The following is a 16,007-nucleotide window of genomic DNA, read 5'->3' on the forward strand; positions in this document are numbered from 1 at the left end:
GACCTGTACAAAATATCAATTTAGATGCTTGTTTAAATTACTTAAGATAAGTGACCTGGTAGGGAGGCATTAAATATTTCTGCCAAATTGATGGACCCCTGCTGCCACCTCCCACTACTCTGGAGGGTTATCGATCACACAGGGTAGGAGGCAAGTTATAGATAGAATGATAACCAGGAAGAATTATACTCCCATCAAATTGACATGCACTGGTGTTAAAAATAGAAACTAAAATGAACTTTGAGAAACATTTTTTTAAAAAAATATTGTGACATTTACACACAGCAGAAATCTCTGCACTACATCATCCATAAAATGGGTGTGAGAATTTGTGTCTGTCTCTTTGGATCTGCAGCCTGATCCAATATTCCCGAGGATTGATCTCTCTCTCATTCTCCCGACATGCAGCTCAGTTCAGAGAGAGGATGTTTATAGGGTTGTTGATGTTTATAGGGTTGTTTTTTGCACAATGCCCAGTGTGAGACGTGTCTCAGCAATAAGTCAGAAAGCACTGGAGCGAACCACTATCAGCAGCACACTGTGGAGACCTGATGAAAATACTGAGGAATACATTCTGCTTCCAAATATCAATGAACAGCTCTTTGGAATGAAGTTCGGAACTTCTGCAACACCATGTGTCGGAGTGCTGGATGTGTTATTTACAGATTCCGGAACGCGTGGTGACCATTCAAGGAAGCCCATTGCCACACTCCTGGCCAGTGAGAGTGCTGTGTGGTGACTAGCTGCTCCTGTTCTCCACATTCTCCAGTTGTCATTCCTCCTTGTCATCAAGTAAGAAGGGAGATGTGACAGTGTGCTCCTGAGCAATGGCCGCTAGTTCTTTCAGGAACTCGGAGAAGATAAGTGAGCAGTAAACAGCGTTCTTCACCCGCAGTGCCTCATTCTGCTTTTCCGCTGAACTCTTGAAAATGGAGCTCCCGGTAAGTGCGTGCAGGACCTGCCCCTCTCGGACGTGCTGCAGAGCTAACTGTGCTGCCTGGCGTGCCCTTGTGGGACTGTTGGTGTGACGTAGGATCAGCTCACCGAGGGAGGGTTTCCGACTCTTCACTGAAAAATTTAACAAACAGGTCCAATCAAATGCCCAATCGTTCTAACCGTGCTGTTACACACAGGACTACACAGTTCACTTGCAGACTCGCCGACTGAACACACCCACACTCGCCCATTGAAAGCACTTCCCGGTTAAACACTCCCGCACACTCCCCGGTTAAACACTCCCGCACACTCCCCGGTTAAACACTCCCGCGCACTCCCCGCTTAAACACTCCCGCACAGTCCCCGGTTAAACACTCCCGCACACTCACTGACTGAAAGCGCCTCCCACACACTCACTGACTGAAAGCGCCTCCCACACTCACTGACTGAAAGCGCCTCCCACACACTCACTGACTGAAAGCGCCTCCCACACTCACTGACTGAAAGCGCCTCCCACACACTCACTGACTGAAAGCGCCTCCCGCACTCTCACTGACTGAAAGCGCCTCCCGCACTCTCACTGACTGAAAGCGCCTCCCGCACTCTCACTGACTGAAAGCGCCTCCCGCACTCTCACTGACTGAAAGCGCCTCCCGCACTCTCACTGACTGAAAGCGCCTCCCGCACTCTCACTGACTGAAAGCGCCTCCCGCACTCTCACTGACTGAAAGCGCCTCCCGCACACTCACTGACTGAAAGCGCCTCCCGCACACTCACTGACTGAAAGCGCCTCCCGCACACTCACTGACTGAAAGCGCCTCCCGCACACTCACTGACTGAAAGCGCCTCCCGCACACTCACTGACTGAAAGCGCCTCCCGCACACTCACTGACTGAAAGCGCCTCCCGCACACTCACTGACTGAAAGCGCCTCCCGCACACTCAATGACTGAACACTCCCGCACACTTGCCGATTAAACACACCTGCACACTTGCTGACTGGATCTGTGATTCTGATTCACTGCAAACGGAGAACCAAGATGGAGAACTACCAAACAAGATGATTCTGGACAATGACACACTGAATGGGATTCGATTTCAATGAACACTCTGAACTAGAATAGGGGTACAATGTACCGGATTATCCAGGATTGGGTTACACTGACCTGGAAAGTTTAGAGATTTACCAGGTCTGGGCTCGGGAACACTGAACAGGAAGATCTCAGATTGGGATACACTGACCCAGATTATCCTGGATTGGGAGAGACTGAACAGGATGATCAGGAGACAGGTACACGGAATAAAAATACACATACTCTGAACAGGAACAAATGATCTAACTGTTTAACTGTCTTGTAGGGTGGGAACCGATAGTGTCGAATCCCGAATCCTGTCCCACCAACCAGGCATTCTTGATCCAGTTAGACCTGGGCTTATGGCATTAAGGAACAGGAAAGGAAGCAAAGTGAAGAGTAAGGTTTACCCAGATTCTCGGAGCGTCGCAGTGGAGGAACAGAGTTAGGGGATTCCGACCAATCGAGTTTCCCTCTAGCGATTAAATATTTCCTGGCCTTGCACAGCATCATAGGAAAGTCTTCCTGAGTGGCTGCGAACATTTCAATCTTGCTCTTCACTGACCCAAGTACCTGAGAGGCGAGAGGTCAAAGGTTGTGTCATGAAAAAGGCTTCAAACAATGGAATTGAAGTTTGTGAGTACAGAAAGTGTAGAGATGCCCGGTTAGCCTGATAAACTGCTACAGAGACCTCAGCACTGATACCCAGTCCAGGTTCTGTCGGCAATGGGGATGGGGCTACAATTCGCCTCAGTCCTCACAGGAGAAACAAGGCAGAAAATGTCAGCCAGGATTTGCAGTTCTAATCACTATCTTATGGTACCAACTTTGCGTCGGGCATGGGTCAGTGAGTAGGACTCTCACCTCAGAGTCAGAAAGTCATGGGTTTTAATCCCATTCCAAAGACTGGATCACAAAATCTAGGCTGACATCCTACTGCAGTACTGAGGGAGTGCTGCACTGTCAGAGGGTCAGCACTGAGGGAGCGCTGCACTGTCGGAGGGTCAGTACTGAGGGAGTGCTGCACTGTCGGAGGGTCAGTACTGAGGGAGCGCTGCACTGTCGGAGGGTCAGCACTGATGGAGCGCTGCACTGTCGGAGGATCAATACTGAGGGAACGCTGCACTTCAGAAGGACTGTATTTAGAGAGTGTTGCACTATCAGACATACTGTTTTTTGATGAGATGTTAAACCAAGGCCCCATCTGTAAATAAAACTTGTGTTGTCATTCAACAAGTAAAAGAGAGTTTGCTGCTGTCTTAGCCATCGGTCTGTGACTGTACTTCTTTGGTTGCAAACGCTTTGGACGTTCTGACATTGTGAAAAATGTTACAGAAATGCAAGTCTATCCATTAACACTTTATCCCAACTTAGAAAAAAATCCTAACTGCTTATTGAACTTGTTACCATTTATGGGATCTTGCTGGTAATTAATTGCATGCAAACCTTTTCAGAAGATGAATGAGATATTGAAGGAGGGCTATGTAAATACAATTCCTCCCCACACCCCAGCTTTCTTTCTTCACTGCATTAATACTAGTTACTCGTTGTCATTTTGGACAGTGTGTGGGTGACACTCTGACCTTTCAACCTGTGGACCCGGAATCAAGTCCAGCCTCCTACAAAATGGCTGATGAGCTCATTTTGCTTCATTCAGTTTAGCAAAGGATTCAATCTATTCTTAAAACTTTGCATTGTAAAACCCCAAACTCCACATAAAACTGAACTTTTGACAACTCCTTCAGTCCCCTCCCCTACACCCAGCCCAATGTTTTAGTACTGTTAGGAGCTGGAGTTCAAGCCAGTGTATTACACTGCACAGCCTGAGACCAAAGTCCACCTCTGCCTCTTGCTCACGCTGCCTGGTTTAGTTGTGGTTCCTTGATCTGATTTAGGAGCTACAATATGAGCCAAGTTTCAGGGGAGTGGCTGGAAGACAGGAGGGATGAGCCTTCACATCTTTCTCTAATGTTTAATAGCACGGTGTCAGAGTCAGAGACTGTGGTATAATCACGGTGATCACAACACACACACAAGGTGAGGGGGCCTGTTGGCTGGAATCAATGCTGACATTAGGTTGATGCCCAGGTTTCTGAACAATGGTACTATGTATCATTGCTGGATGCACAGGCTGTGGATCTGTGCCCACTATAAACTAGACTGAGATGGACAAATTCATATCACATTGGCTCAGGGAGCCAGCAGACAGGGGGAATGTTCAAATCATCACGGTCAGCTCCTGAAGTGGAATGACATGGAACAAAAAGCACAGAAACAGTCCATTCGGCCCAGCTGGTCTCTGCTGGCTTTAATGTTCCACATGAACCTCCTCTTACCCCTTTTCACCCCCCCACCCCCCCCCATCACTATATCCTTCTATTCCTTTCTCCCTCATGCATTTATCCAGCTTTCCCTTTAAATACACCTTTACAGTTTACCTTACCACTCCCTGTAGTAGCGAGTTCCACATCCTCCCCACTCTCTGGGTAAAGAAGTTTTTCCTGAATTCCCGATTGGATTTATTAGTGACTCTCTTATATTGATGCTCCCCTGACGACTGGAAACAACTTCTCTACATCTACTCGATTGAATACTTTCAGGAACTTAAATTACAATTAAAACTACCAAACCACGTCTTGGATCTAATACACTCAGTTGACAGACGTGTTAATCGGCCGGTTTGAGGTAGCTTTATAAATGAATGCTCAGTGTAGTGGGATCGTACCTGAATGAGAGACTTGACACTGGGTTGGAATACCATGTTGGTGTTGAGCAGGAAGGAGCGGAGGAGGGGTTGGGGGTAACAAGCTAGCTGTGCAATAATTCCAGTTAGTAAGAAATTGACGTAGAGCGAGTTCTGTAACATATTTTCCAGCTTGGCAAACAGAACAGCGATAAACGAACCTGGAGGGGAGAGACAGAGGGCCGTCAACATCCGAGAGAACAGACTAACTCACCAGAGACAGACAGAGAGGGAGGTCTTCAACATCTGAGAGACAGCTCACAACCTAACTCACCAGAGACTGACAGAGAGGGAGGTCTTCAACATCTGAGAGACAGCTCACAACCTAACTCATCACAGAGACAAAAAGAGACAGAGTCAGGAAGAGAGTCTGAGAGCAAGAGAGAGAGTTGGAAGGAGAACGGAAAAGCTAGACAGAGAGAGAAGGAAAGTCACAGAAAGAAAGAACACACGCCAAAAGGACAAAGACAAAAAGACATAGAGGGAGTTAGGGAGAGAGAGAGAGAGAGACAGAAAGCAGGAGCCAGGGACACAAAGAGAGAAAGACAGAGAAAAACAGAGAGAGAGAGAGACAGAGACCATCAACATCTAAGAGAGAGTACAGAAATAACACCACAGAGAGTGGCAGTAAGAGAAAAAGACAAAAAGAGGGACAGAAATACAGAGCGAGAGAGGTAGAAAGAGAGTTAGAGAGACAGAGATCATCGACATCCGAGAGAGCACAGACTCAGTCAACACGCAGAGAGAGACAGAGCGAGAGAGCAAGCTGGATACGGTACAGAGACAGAAAGACAATTTAATCAATACCTGAGATCTAACTCTTCAGAAATCACAGCCTGAAATAGAGAACTCTCAGGGGCTGGGGGTGTAGAGAGAAAGAGAGATCCGTGTGAGAAATACATGAAACATCTAGTGGCAGAAATTGAAAGAGACATACAGAGACAGAAGAGGGAAACGAGAGAAAACGAGAGAGTATGAGGTGAGTGAACGAGTAAGGGCCTTCTTAACTAAGCAACTCTCAAGATCAGGACTTACAGAGACAGGCAAAGACAGGAAGAGTGAGAGAAGAGGTGAAGGAAAGTGAGAGAGTGAGTGAGAGAGACAGAGTTAGGTTTGAGAAGAGTGCACCGGTTGGAATAAGTAACTGACCCTGTGTTTTAATTTAAAAGCAAAATATTGCGGATGCTAGAAATCTGAAATAAAAACAGAAATTGCTCGAAAAACTCAGCAGGTCTGACAGCATCTGTGGGGAGAGAAATCGAGTTAATGTTTTGAGTCCGTATGACTCTTCTTCAGAGCTTGAAGAGTCAATGCAGACTTGAAACGTTAACTTTGTTTCTCTCTCCATAGAAGCTGTTACACCTGCTGAGTTTTTCCAACATTTCCTGTTTTTATTTCTGTGTTTTTATTTGTTCTGGTCTCACACACACATGAATCTTTCACATAAAAGGGTGCTCTGGCCAATTTTGTGGGAATGTACTGACCAGCACACGGGCCCTGGGGGGGTGGGTGACAGGGTAAAACCTCCATCAGAGTGTGATTGGTGGAGTTCTGTGATGAGATATAACCTAAGTTTCCAGAATTCACCCAGCAGTGTGTATGTTTACTGCACTAATCATCTCCTCGGTAACCGCACACTCTTGAGCAGTTTAACATTAGAACTGGTGAAGGAACAGGAGGAGTCCATTCAGTCCCTCAAACCTGGTCTGCTATTAAATTGGACCATGGCTGATTTGCATCTTAACTCCATCATTGCTCCAAATCTCTTGATACCCTTAGCCAATAAAAATCTATCAATATAAAAACAAAATACTGCGGATGCTGGCTCACTGAAATAAAAACAGAAAATGCTGGAAATACTCAGCAGTCTATTGATAGAGGGACCGGGGGAGCCTGGATCATTCTCCTGGGAATAGAGGAGGTTATGGGGAGGTTTAGTCAAAGCATTTCATTTCAGTGTTTTGATACAACAAGTAGGGAGAAAGTGTTTCCAGTGGTAGGAGGGTCGGTAACCAGAGGGACACAGATTGAAGGGAATCGGGAAAAGAACCAGAGAGAGAGAGAGAGATGAGGAGATTTTCTTTTGACCCCGCGAGTTGTTGTGATCTGGAAGGCGCTGCCTGAAAGGGCGATGGAAGCAAACTCATTAATAACTTTCTAAAAGGAATTGGGTAAATAGTTGAAAGGGAAAATTTTCAGGGCTATGCGGAAGGAGCCGGCAGGAATGGGGCTAAAATTATCACTCTTTCAAAGTACCAGCACGATCATGATGGGCAGAATGGTCTCTTCCTGTGTTGTAAGATTCTAGGCACTGTCCAGTCTTTCATGCAGTGGGTCAGGGGAAAGGCTGTCTGGGCCACAGCCTGGACAACACAGTGACAGCAGAACTGTCACACTGACTGGGTGCTCAGAGGGGATGAATGTAGGAAATGGTAGACTGCTGGTGCAGACGGGGGAGACGGTGGCGTTATGGTAATGGAAATGGTAGACTGCTGGGGGAGACGGGGGAGACGGTGGCGTTATGGTAATGGAAATGGTAGACTGCTGGTGCAGACAGGGGAGACGGTGGCGTTATGGTAATGGAAATGGTAGGCCGCTGGGGGAGACGGTGGCGTTATGGTAATGGAAATGGTAGACTGCTGGGGGAGACGGGGGAGATGGTGGCGTTATGGTAATGGAAATGGTAGACTGCTGGTGCAGACAGGGGAGACGGTGGAGTAATTGTAATGGAAATGGTAGACTGCTGGTGCAGACAGGGGAGACGGTGGAGTAATGGTAATGGAAATGGTACACTGCGGGTGCAGACAGAGGAGACGGTGGAGTAATGGTAATGGTAGACTGCTGGGGGAGACGGTGGAGTAATGGTAATGGAAATGGTAGACTGCTGGGGGAGACGGTGGAGTAATGGTAATGGAAATGGTAGACTGCTGGGGGAGACGGTGGAGTAATGGTAATGGAAATGGTAGACTGCTGGGGGAGACGGTGGAGTAATGGTAATGGAAATGGTAGACTGCTGGTGCAGACGGGGGAGACGGTGGCGTTATGGTAATGGAATGGTAGACTGCTGGGGGAGACGGGGGAGTAATCGTAATGGAAATGGTAGACTGCTGGGGGAGACAGTGGCGTTATGGTAATGGAAATGGTAGACTGCAGTTGCAGACAGGGGAGACGGTGGAGTAATGGTAATGGAAATGGTAGACTGCTGGTGCAGACAGGGGAGACGGTGGAGTAATGGTAATGTCACTGGACTGTTACTGTCACTTCTCCCTGTTTGCTGTATCAAAACACCTCTATTAAATCTCTCCTTATCCTTCTCTGCTCTAGGGAGAATAATCCCAATTTATCCAGTCTCTCCACATTAACTGAAGTCCCTCATCCCTGGTACTATTCTAGTAAATCTCCTCGACACCCTCTCTAAGGCCCTGACATCCTTCCTAAAGTGTGGGGCCCAGAATTGGACAATTCTAGCTGGGGTTGAGCCAGTGATTTAACAAGGTTTAGCAATAAATTGCTTGCCTTGTCCTTGGCCATCACACTCCTACCTGTGAAAGGCTGACCCTGTGTTTGCCCGGCTCGCTCAGGGCTGACCATTAGCTGGGGCTCGGCTCTCACTGAAGCCCGACTCCCACAGGCTGCTGGCCAATTGTTGTGATGCAAGGAGGGACTCTCGTTCTCCTCATCTTCCTCATCCTCAGACTGCAGATCCCCTCCGTCTCTCATCCTCTCCTCCACGCGGCACCGGCCTCCCATCCGAGCCTCCATCTCCCGCAGCTCTTCTGTGAATTTCTCCACATTGAGTCCCTTCCCATTGGCCTCTGTTGGCGCCCGGTCTAGCAGCTCGTCTATCAGACGGTCAATGGATTCAGAGCCTGCTAGGGGCTGATGACTGATGGATGCACCCTCAGGCTTACTCTCAGGCACTGTTCTGTCTTCCACCGCAGCTGATCCCGGGAGTCGGCAATCTTCCTTTCCCAGATTCTCCGGAGCCTCTCCTGATGCCGACATTCCTTTCCTGTCCTTAGTCACTCGCTCCTCCATCTTCAGGCAGTTTCCCTCAGGCATGTCCCTCCGAACTTTCTTGACCATCAGGCAATTCTCACTGCGCTCCAAGACTCCGGGCAGCTTCTGAGCCGCGTTTTCCTCTCGACACCCGTTCAGCAAGGAGTTGCCATATTTACTGTCAGTCCAGTCTTCAGCCACCCATAGCTCACTGCCACCTCGCTCACTGTGGTTAATGGAGGAGGAAGAGGTGACCAGCTGGAGCTCTGGGTTGGTTGGCCCTGCTTCTCTCTGCAGGCTCCGTTTCTTGGTCTGGGGAGTGACGATGATGTTGCGTTTGTTGTACTTCACATCCCAGTCACCATTTTCTAGCCCATCATTCTTGGCAGGGGTGTCTGCTTTGATCCGGACTTGATTTTGAACATGGAAACTTTCCCGATGCTGTTCTAGACCGAAATGATCCATGTGTGGGTTGATGGCATTGGCGTCAAATGGAATGGGCAGAACGTTGCGAGGATCGGGCTCCTGTCCATCATAGGGTGCTGACCACTTGCCGCAGGCTCTGACACAGCGGTCGATGTGACGGCGAGCATCTCGTAGGTATTCCAGATAGTTAGAGTCCAGCTCAGACACATCCTCCCACCTGCTGTGGGCAGGGCTGCAGGCGGGAGATTCTGTCACCGGCCCTCCTGGCGATCGGGGTGGGTTGACTACGTCGGAGCCCGTGCTCTGTTGCCTCATGAATAGTGCAATGCGGGCAGGGGTCGAGGGCTTGGGCATTGCAGCGGTCACAGATGAGGTGTCGACACTTGGACTCCCGTGAGCTGCAGACACACAAGAAGATAGTGAGTATACAAAGATCCATGAAGCCACAGCATCCGGCTTTCCCAGTGTCTCTCACATCTGGCAATAGCAGGAGAGTTTAACAATAAATATAGAATTAGTAAATTGAAAAGAAAGAATAACTCACATTTCTATAGCACCTTTCACAACTTTAGGACCTCCAGAAGAACTTTACAAACATGTTTCAGAAAAATTCAATCTTGGGGATCTGGGTGTCACTAGGAAGCTAAACCCCATCTGCAGCCCTCATCCTTCTGGGTGGTGGAGTTCACAAGTTTGGTGAATGGGCTTAATCCCCATCACCAACATCCTGGGGGTCACCATTGACCAGAAACTGAACTGGACCAGCCACATAAATACTGTGGCTACAACAGCAGGTCAGAGGCTAAGAATCCTGCGATGAGTAACTCACCTCCTGACTCCCCAATGCCTGTCCACCATTTACAAGGGCACAAGTCAGGAGTGTGATGGAATACCCCCCAATTGCCTGGATGAATGCAGCTCCCACAACCCTCAAGAAGCTTGACACCGTCCAGGACAAAGCAATCGGCTTGATTGGCACCATATCCACAAACATTCACTTCCTCCACCACCGATGCACAGTAGCAGCAGTGTGTACCATCTACAAGATGCACTGCAGGAATTCACCAAGGCTCCTTAGACAGCACCTTCCAAACCCACAACCACTACCATCTAGAAGGACAAGGGCAGCAGATAGATGGGAACACCACCACCTGGAAGTTCCCCTCCAAGTCACTCACCACCCTGACTTGGAAATATATCACCATTCCTTCACTGTCAAAACCCTGGAACTCCCTTCCTAACAGCACTGTGGGTGTACCTACACCACATGAACTGCAGCGGTTCAAGAAGGCAGCTCAACACCACCTTCTCAAGGGCAACTAGGGATGGGCAATAAATGCTGGCCCAGCCAGCGAAGCCCACATTATAGGAAGAATGTGATTGCACTGGAGGGGGTGCAGAGGAGATTCACCAGGATGTTGCCTGGGATGAAGCATTTAAGTTATGAAGAGAGGTTGAATAGACTTGGGGTTGTTTTCGTTGGAGCAGAGAAGACTGAGGGGCGACTTGATCGAGGTGTACAAGATTATGAGGGGCATGGATAGGGTGGATAGGGAGCAGTTGTTCCCCTTAGTTGAAGGGTCAGTCACAAGGGGACATAAGTTCATGGTGAGGGGTAAGAGGTTTAGTGGGGATATGAGGAAAAACCTTTTTACCCAGAGGGTGGTGATGGTCTGGAATGCACTGCCTGGGAGGGTGGTGGAGGCGGGTTGCCTCACATCCTTTAAAAAGTACCTGGATGAGCACTTGGCACGTCATAACATTCAAGGCTATGGGCCAAGTGCTGGTAAATGGGATTAGGTAGGTCAGGTGTTTCTCACGTGTTAGCGCAGACTCGATGGGCCGAAGGGCCTCTTCTGCACTGTGATTCTGTGACATCAAATGTAAAAATGGGTGCCCAATTTTCATCCACTGACAATAGCAATGCAACTCAGGTTAACAGAAACTGCTTTTAGTATCAGCCAAACAAAGAGCTGTGAAGAGCAATGTCACCAGAAGGTAACAAAGCAAAGGACAGTGATTGAGCATTCCATCAAAGAGTCCGGACGTGAGGAACTCAGAGATAAAAACAAAAAACTACTGCGGATGCTGGAAATCCAAAACAAAAACAGAATTACCTGTAAAAACTCAGCAGGTCTGGCAGCATCGGCGGAGAGGGCCAAGGGCCCAAACACTCCTTTCAAGTGAAGCAGCATTTCACTTGCATTTCCCCTAACTTAGTATACTGCATTCGTTGCTCCCAATGCGGTCTCCTCTACATTGGAGAGACCAAACGCAAACTGGGCGACCGCTTTGCAGAACACCTGTGGTCTGTCCGCAAGAAAGACCCAAACCTCCCTGTCGCTTGCCATTTTAACACTCCACTCTGCTCTCTTGCCCACATGTCTGTCCTTGACTTGCTGCATTGTTCCAGTGAAGCCCAACGCAAACTGGAGGAACAGCACCTCATCTTCCGACTAGGCACTTTACAGCCTTCCGGACTGAATATTGAATTCAACAACTTTAGATCTTGAACTCCCTCCTCCATCCCCACCCACTTTCCATTTCTTCCCCCTCCCTTTTGTTTTTTCCAATAATTTATATAGATTTTTCTTTTCCCACATATTTCCATTATTTTTAAATCTATACCTGTAATGCCCTGTCAGTCTTTCCACCCCACCCCCACTAGAGCTGTACCTTGCGTGTCCTGCCATCCATTCTTAATTAGCACATTCTCTTAGATAATATCACCACCTTTTACACCTCTTTGTTCCTTTATCTGTGACATCTTTTGATTATCTGCTCCTATCACTGCTTGCTTGTCCCTACAACCACCACCCCCCCGCACCAAACTTCTCTCCCCCCCCACCCGCCCCCCCACCTTAGTCCTGTTGAAGGGTCATGAGGACTCGAAATGTCAACTCTTTTCTTCTCCGCCGATGCTTCCAGACCTGCTGAGTTTTTCCAGGTAATTCTGTTTTTGATGAGGAACTCAGAGTTGTCCATGTTTTGAAATTCCTGTAATACCATGTTTTGGCCACAAGATGGAGGACGGACATTACCTCAGTCACTCGGTCACTCAGTAGTGGCTGATAGTCACAGAATAAGCTTAAGTCTCTTCAGTACATGGGATTCTGAGATCTATCAGGCCGGGGGAGTTTTCCCCAGTGGACAGGGCTGATATTTATCCCCATAACTAACATGAGTGAAACAGATATCTGGTCATTATCATATTACTGTTTGGGAGACTTTGTTGTGACATCCTGAGGTGGTGAAAGGTGCTATAGAAATGCAAGTCTTTCCTCACTTCTTTAGTATACAAACATTGAGATGGCACTTCAGAGGTCCTTGCCCTGCTAAAATCCATTATGTGGGTAAGGAAGCACAACAGACCCATCAGTATAGTTGGAAAACTGGGACATGGGTCAAAATCATTGGAATCATTTAAGAAATGGTTGGATATTATGATTGGAGAGCTGAGCTGAGCTGCTGTGTACAAGTATATAAAAAGGAAGAGAGTAGCTAAAGTAAATAGTAAAAACAGAAACTGCTGGAAAAACTCAGCTGGTCTGGCAGCATCTGTGGAGAGACAAACACTTAACGTTTCGCGTCCAATACAACCTTTCTTCAGAATGGTTCCAAACCTGTTTTGAAGAAGAGTCATCCGGACTGGAAATGTTAACTCTGTTCGCTCTCCTCAGATGCTATCAGACCTGCTGAGTCTCAACAGCACTTTCTGTTTTTATTTCAGGTTTCCAGCATCTGCAGTATTTTGCTTTTATTTTAGCTAAAGTGTTGGTCTCCTAGAGGGTAAGACTGGGCAATTAATAACCAAAAACAAGGAAATGGCAGAGAATTTGAACAAGTATTTTGTATGTCTTCACAATAGATGACACAAAAAAGTCCCAGGAGTAGGAGAAAATTGAGAGGCAAAGGGGAGGGAACTTAAAACAATCACAACCACTAGAGAAAAAGTACAGGGAAAACTAATGGGACTAAAGGCAGACATGTTCCCTGAACCTGATGGACTTCATCCAATGGTCCTAAAGGAAGTGGCAGAAATAACAGATGCATTGGTTATAATCTTTAAAAATTCCTTAGATTCTGGGAGGGCCCCAGCAGATTGGAAAATTGCAAATGTAACAACTCTATCTAAGAAAAGAGGGAGACAGAGCAGGAAACTATAGGCCAAATCTAGCACCCGTCATGTGGAAAAAAAGTAGAATCTATTATTAAGGAGATAATAGCAGAACATTTAGAGAATCATAATCAGGAAGTGTCAACATGGTTTTGTGGAAATGAAATTGTGTTTGACAAATTTATTAGAGTTCTTTGAGGATATAACAAGCAAGGTGGATAAAAGGGGAACCAGTAGATGTGGTGTATTTGGATCTCCACAAGGAATTCAATAAGGTGTCATATCAAAGGTTATTACGTAAGTTAAGAGCTCATGGTGTAACATATGAATATGGATAGAGGGTTGGTTGGCTAACAGAAAGCAAAGAATAGTGATAAATGGGTCATTTTTGGATAGCAAGATGTAACCAGTGGAGTGCCACGGCGATCAGTGCTGGGGCCTCAACTATTTACAATCTATGTTAATGACTTGGATGAAGAGACTGACTGCATTGTAGTCAAATTTGCTGATGATACAAAATAGGTAGGAAAGCAAGTTGGGAGAAGGATACAAAGAGTCTGCAAAAGGAACTAGACAGGTTAAGTGAGTGGGCAAAAATATGTCAGGTGGAGTATAATATGGGAAAATGAGAACTTGTCCACTTTGGTAGGAAGAATAGAAAAGCAGAATATTATTTAAATGGAGAGAGACTGCAGAATACTGTGGTACAGAGGGATCTGGGTGTCCTAGAACATAAATCACAAAAAGTCCACATACAGGTACAGCAAGTGATTAAGAAAGAAAGGGAATGTTGGCTTTTATTGTAAGTGATGGCAATCACAACTAAAAGGGTGCAGTTTTGGACTCCTTACTTAAGGAGGGATCTACTTGCATTGGAAGCAGTTCAGTGAAGGTTCACTAGACTCATTCCTGGGATGAAAGTATTTGTTGTTTATGAAGAAAGGTTGGACAGGCTAGTCCTATACTATTGGAGTTTAGAAGAACAAGAGGAGATCTTATTGAAACTAATAAGATTCTGAGGGGACAAAAGCAGAATTATCTGGAAAAACTCAGCAGGTCTGGCAGCATCGGCGGAGAAGAACAAAGTTGACGTTTCGAGTCCTCATGACCCTTCAACAGAACGGAGTAAAATTAGGAGAGGGGTGAAATATAAGCTGGTTTAAGGTGGCGGGGGGGGGTGGAGAGAGAGAGAGAGAGAGAAGTGGAGGGGGGGGGTGGTTGTAGGGACAAGCAAGCAGTGATAGGAGCAGATAATCAAAAGATGTCACAGACAAAAGAAAGAGGTGTTGAAGGTAGTGATATTATCTAAAAGAATGTGCTAATTAAGAATGGATGGCAGGACACACAAGGTACAGATAGCTCTAGTGGGGGTGGGGTGGAAAGACAGGGCATTACAGGTATAGATTTAAAAATAATGGAAATAGGTGGGAAAAGAAAAATCTATATAAACTATTGGAAAAAAACACAAGGGAGGGGGAAGAAACGGAAAGTGGGTGGGGATGGAGGAGGAAGTTCAAGATCTAAAGTTGTTGAATTCAAAATTCAGTCCGGAAGGCTGTAAAGTGCCTAGTCGGGAGATGAGGTGCTATTCCTCCAGTTTGCGTTGAGCTGAATGTTCAGTGCTCAGCAAAGGACTTAGTTTCATACCCTTACGCCCTCATCTCAATGAATTTTGGGCTCGGCATGATGCTGAACTCTTCTTCCGCCGTCTTCGTCTCCGTGCTCACTTCTTTGGGCAGGAGTCCTCTCCCCGTTCAACGGATCCTTTTAGCCACCTCCAATATTCTCCCTCTACCTGGACCCCTCCCTCTGGATTCTTACCTTCTCTTGATCTTTTCATTGAGAACTGTCGGCGTGACATCAGTCGTCTCAATTTCTCTGCTCCTCTCACCCATTCTAATCTGTCTCTCTCTGAACTTACTGCACTCCGTTCTCTCAGGTCCAACCCTAACATTGTCATCAAACCTGCTGACAAGGGTGGTGCTGTTGTTGTCTGGCGCACTGACCTCTACCTCGCGGAGGCTGAGCGTCAACCCGCAGACACTTCCTCCTACCTTCCCTGGACCATGACCCCACCACTGAACATCAAGCCATTGTTTCCAGGACTGTCACTGACCTCATCTCCTCTGGAGATCTTCCTCCCACAGCTTCCAACCTGATAGTCCCCCAACCTCGGATGGCCTGCTTCTACCTCTTACCCAAAATCCACAAACAGGACTGTCCCGGCAGACCAATCGTGTCAGCCTGTTCCTGCCCCACAGAACTCATTTCTCGTTATCTTGACTCCCTTCTCTCTCCCCTTGTCCAGTCCCTTCCCACCTACATCCATGATTCCTCTGACACCTTACATCACATCAACAATTTCCAGTTCCCTGGCCCCAACCGCCTCCTCTTCACCATGGACGTCCAATCCCTCTTTACACCTCCATCCCCCACCGGGATGGTCTGAGGGCTCTTAGCTTCTTCCTCGAACAGAGGCCCCAACAATCCCCATCCACCACTATACTCCTCTGTCTGGCTGAACTTGTTCTCCCACTGAACAATTTCTCCTTTAACTCCTCTCACTTCCTCCAAATAAAAGGTGTGGCTATGGGTACCTGCATGGGCCCCAGCTATGCCTGTCTCTTTATGGGGTATGTGGAACATTCCTTGTTCCAGTCCTACTCCAGCCCCCTCCCAGAACTCTTTCTCCGGTACATCGATGATTGCTTCGG

The 16,007-nt window shown here is 47.2% G+C and overlaps 1 protein-coding gene across 11 annotated transcripts in view; it reads right to left on the reverse strand.

Moving 5' to 3' along the window:
• Nucleotides 1-242: 242 nt before the first annotated feature.
• The window catches only part of fhip1b (FHF complex subunit HOOK interacting protein 1B), a 118,716-nt gene continuing 102,951 nt past the window's right edge, over nucleotides 243-16,007 (reverse strand). For 10 of the 11 annotated variants that reach the window (XM_078544930.1, XM_078544927.1, XM_078544925.1 and 7 more), the window contains exons 9-12: nucleotides 8,294-9,574; nucleotides 4,734-4,912; nucleotides 2,419-2,581; nucleotides 243-1,068 (exon numbers count right to left, since the gene is read on the reverse strand). In XM_078544930.1, coding sequence (XP_078401056.1) covers nucleotides 773-1,068; nucleotides 2,419-2,581; nucleotides 4,734-4,912; nucleotides 8,294-9,574 — 1,919 coding nt within the window. In that variant the 3' untranslated portion in view covers nucleotides 243-772. Of the gene's footprint in view, nucleotides 1,069-2,418; nucleotides 2,582-4,733; nucleotides 4,913-8,293; nucleotides 9,575-16,007 lie in introns of those variants that run through there. The other variant, XM_078544935.1, reaches the window with a different exon arrangement.

This window comes from Cetorhinus maximus, chromosome 7 (genome assembly GCF_964194155.1).
Source record: "Cetorhinus maximus chromosome 7, sCetMax3.hap1.1, whole genome shotgun sequence".
NCBI lineage: Eukaryota > Metazoa > Chordata > Chondrichthyes > Lamniformes > Cetorhinidae > Cetorhinus > Cetorhinus maximus.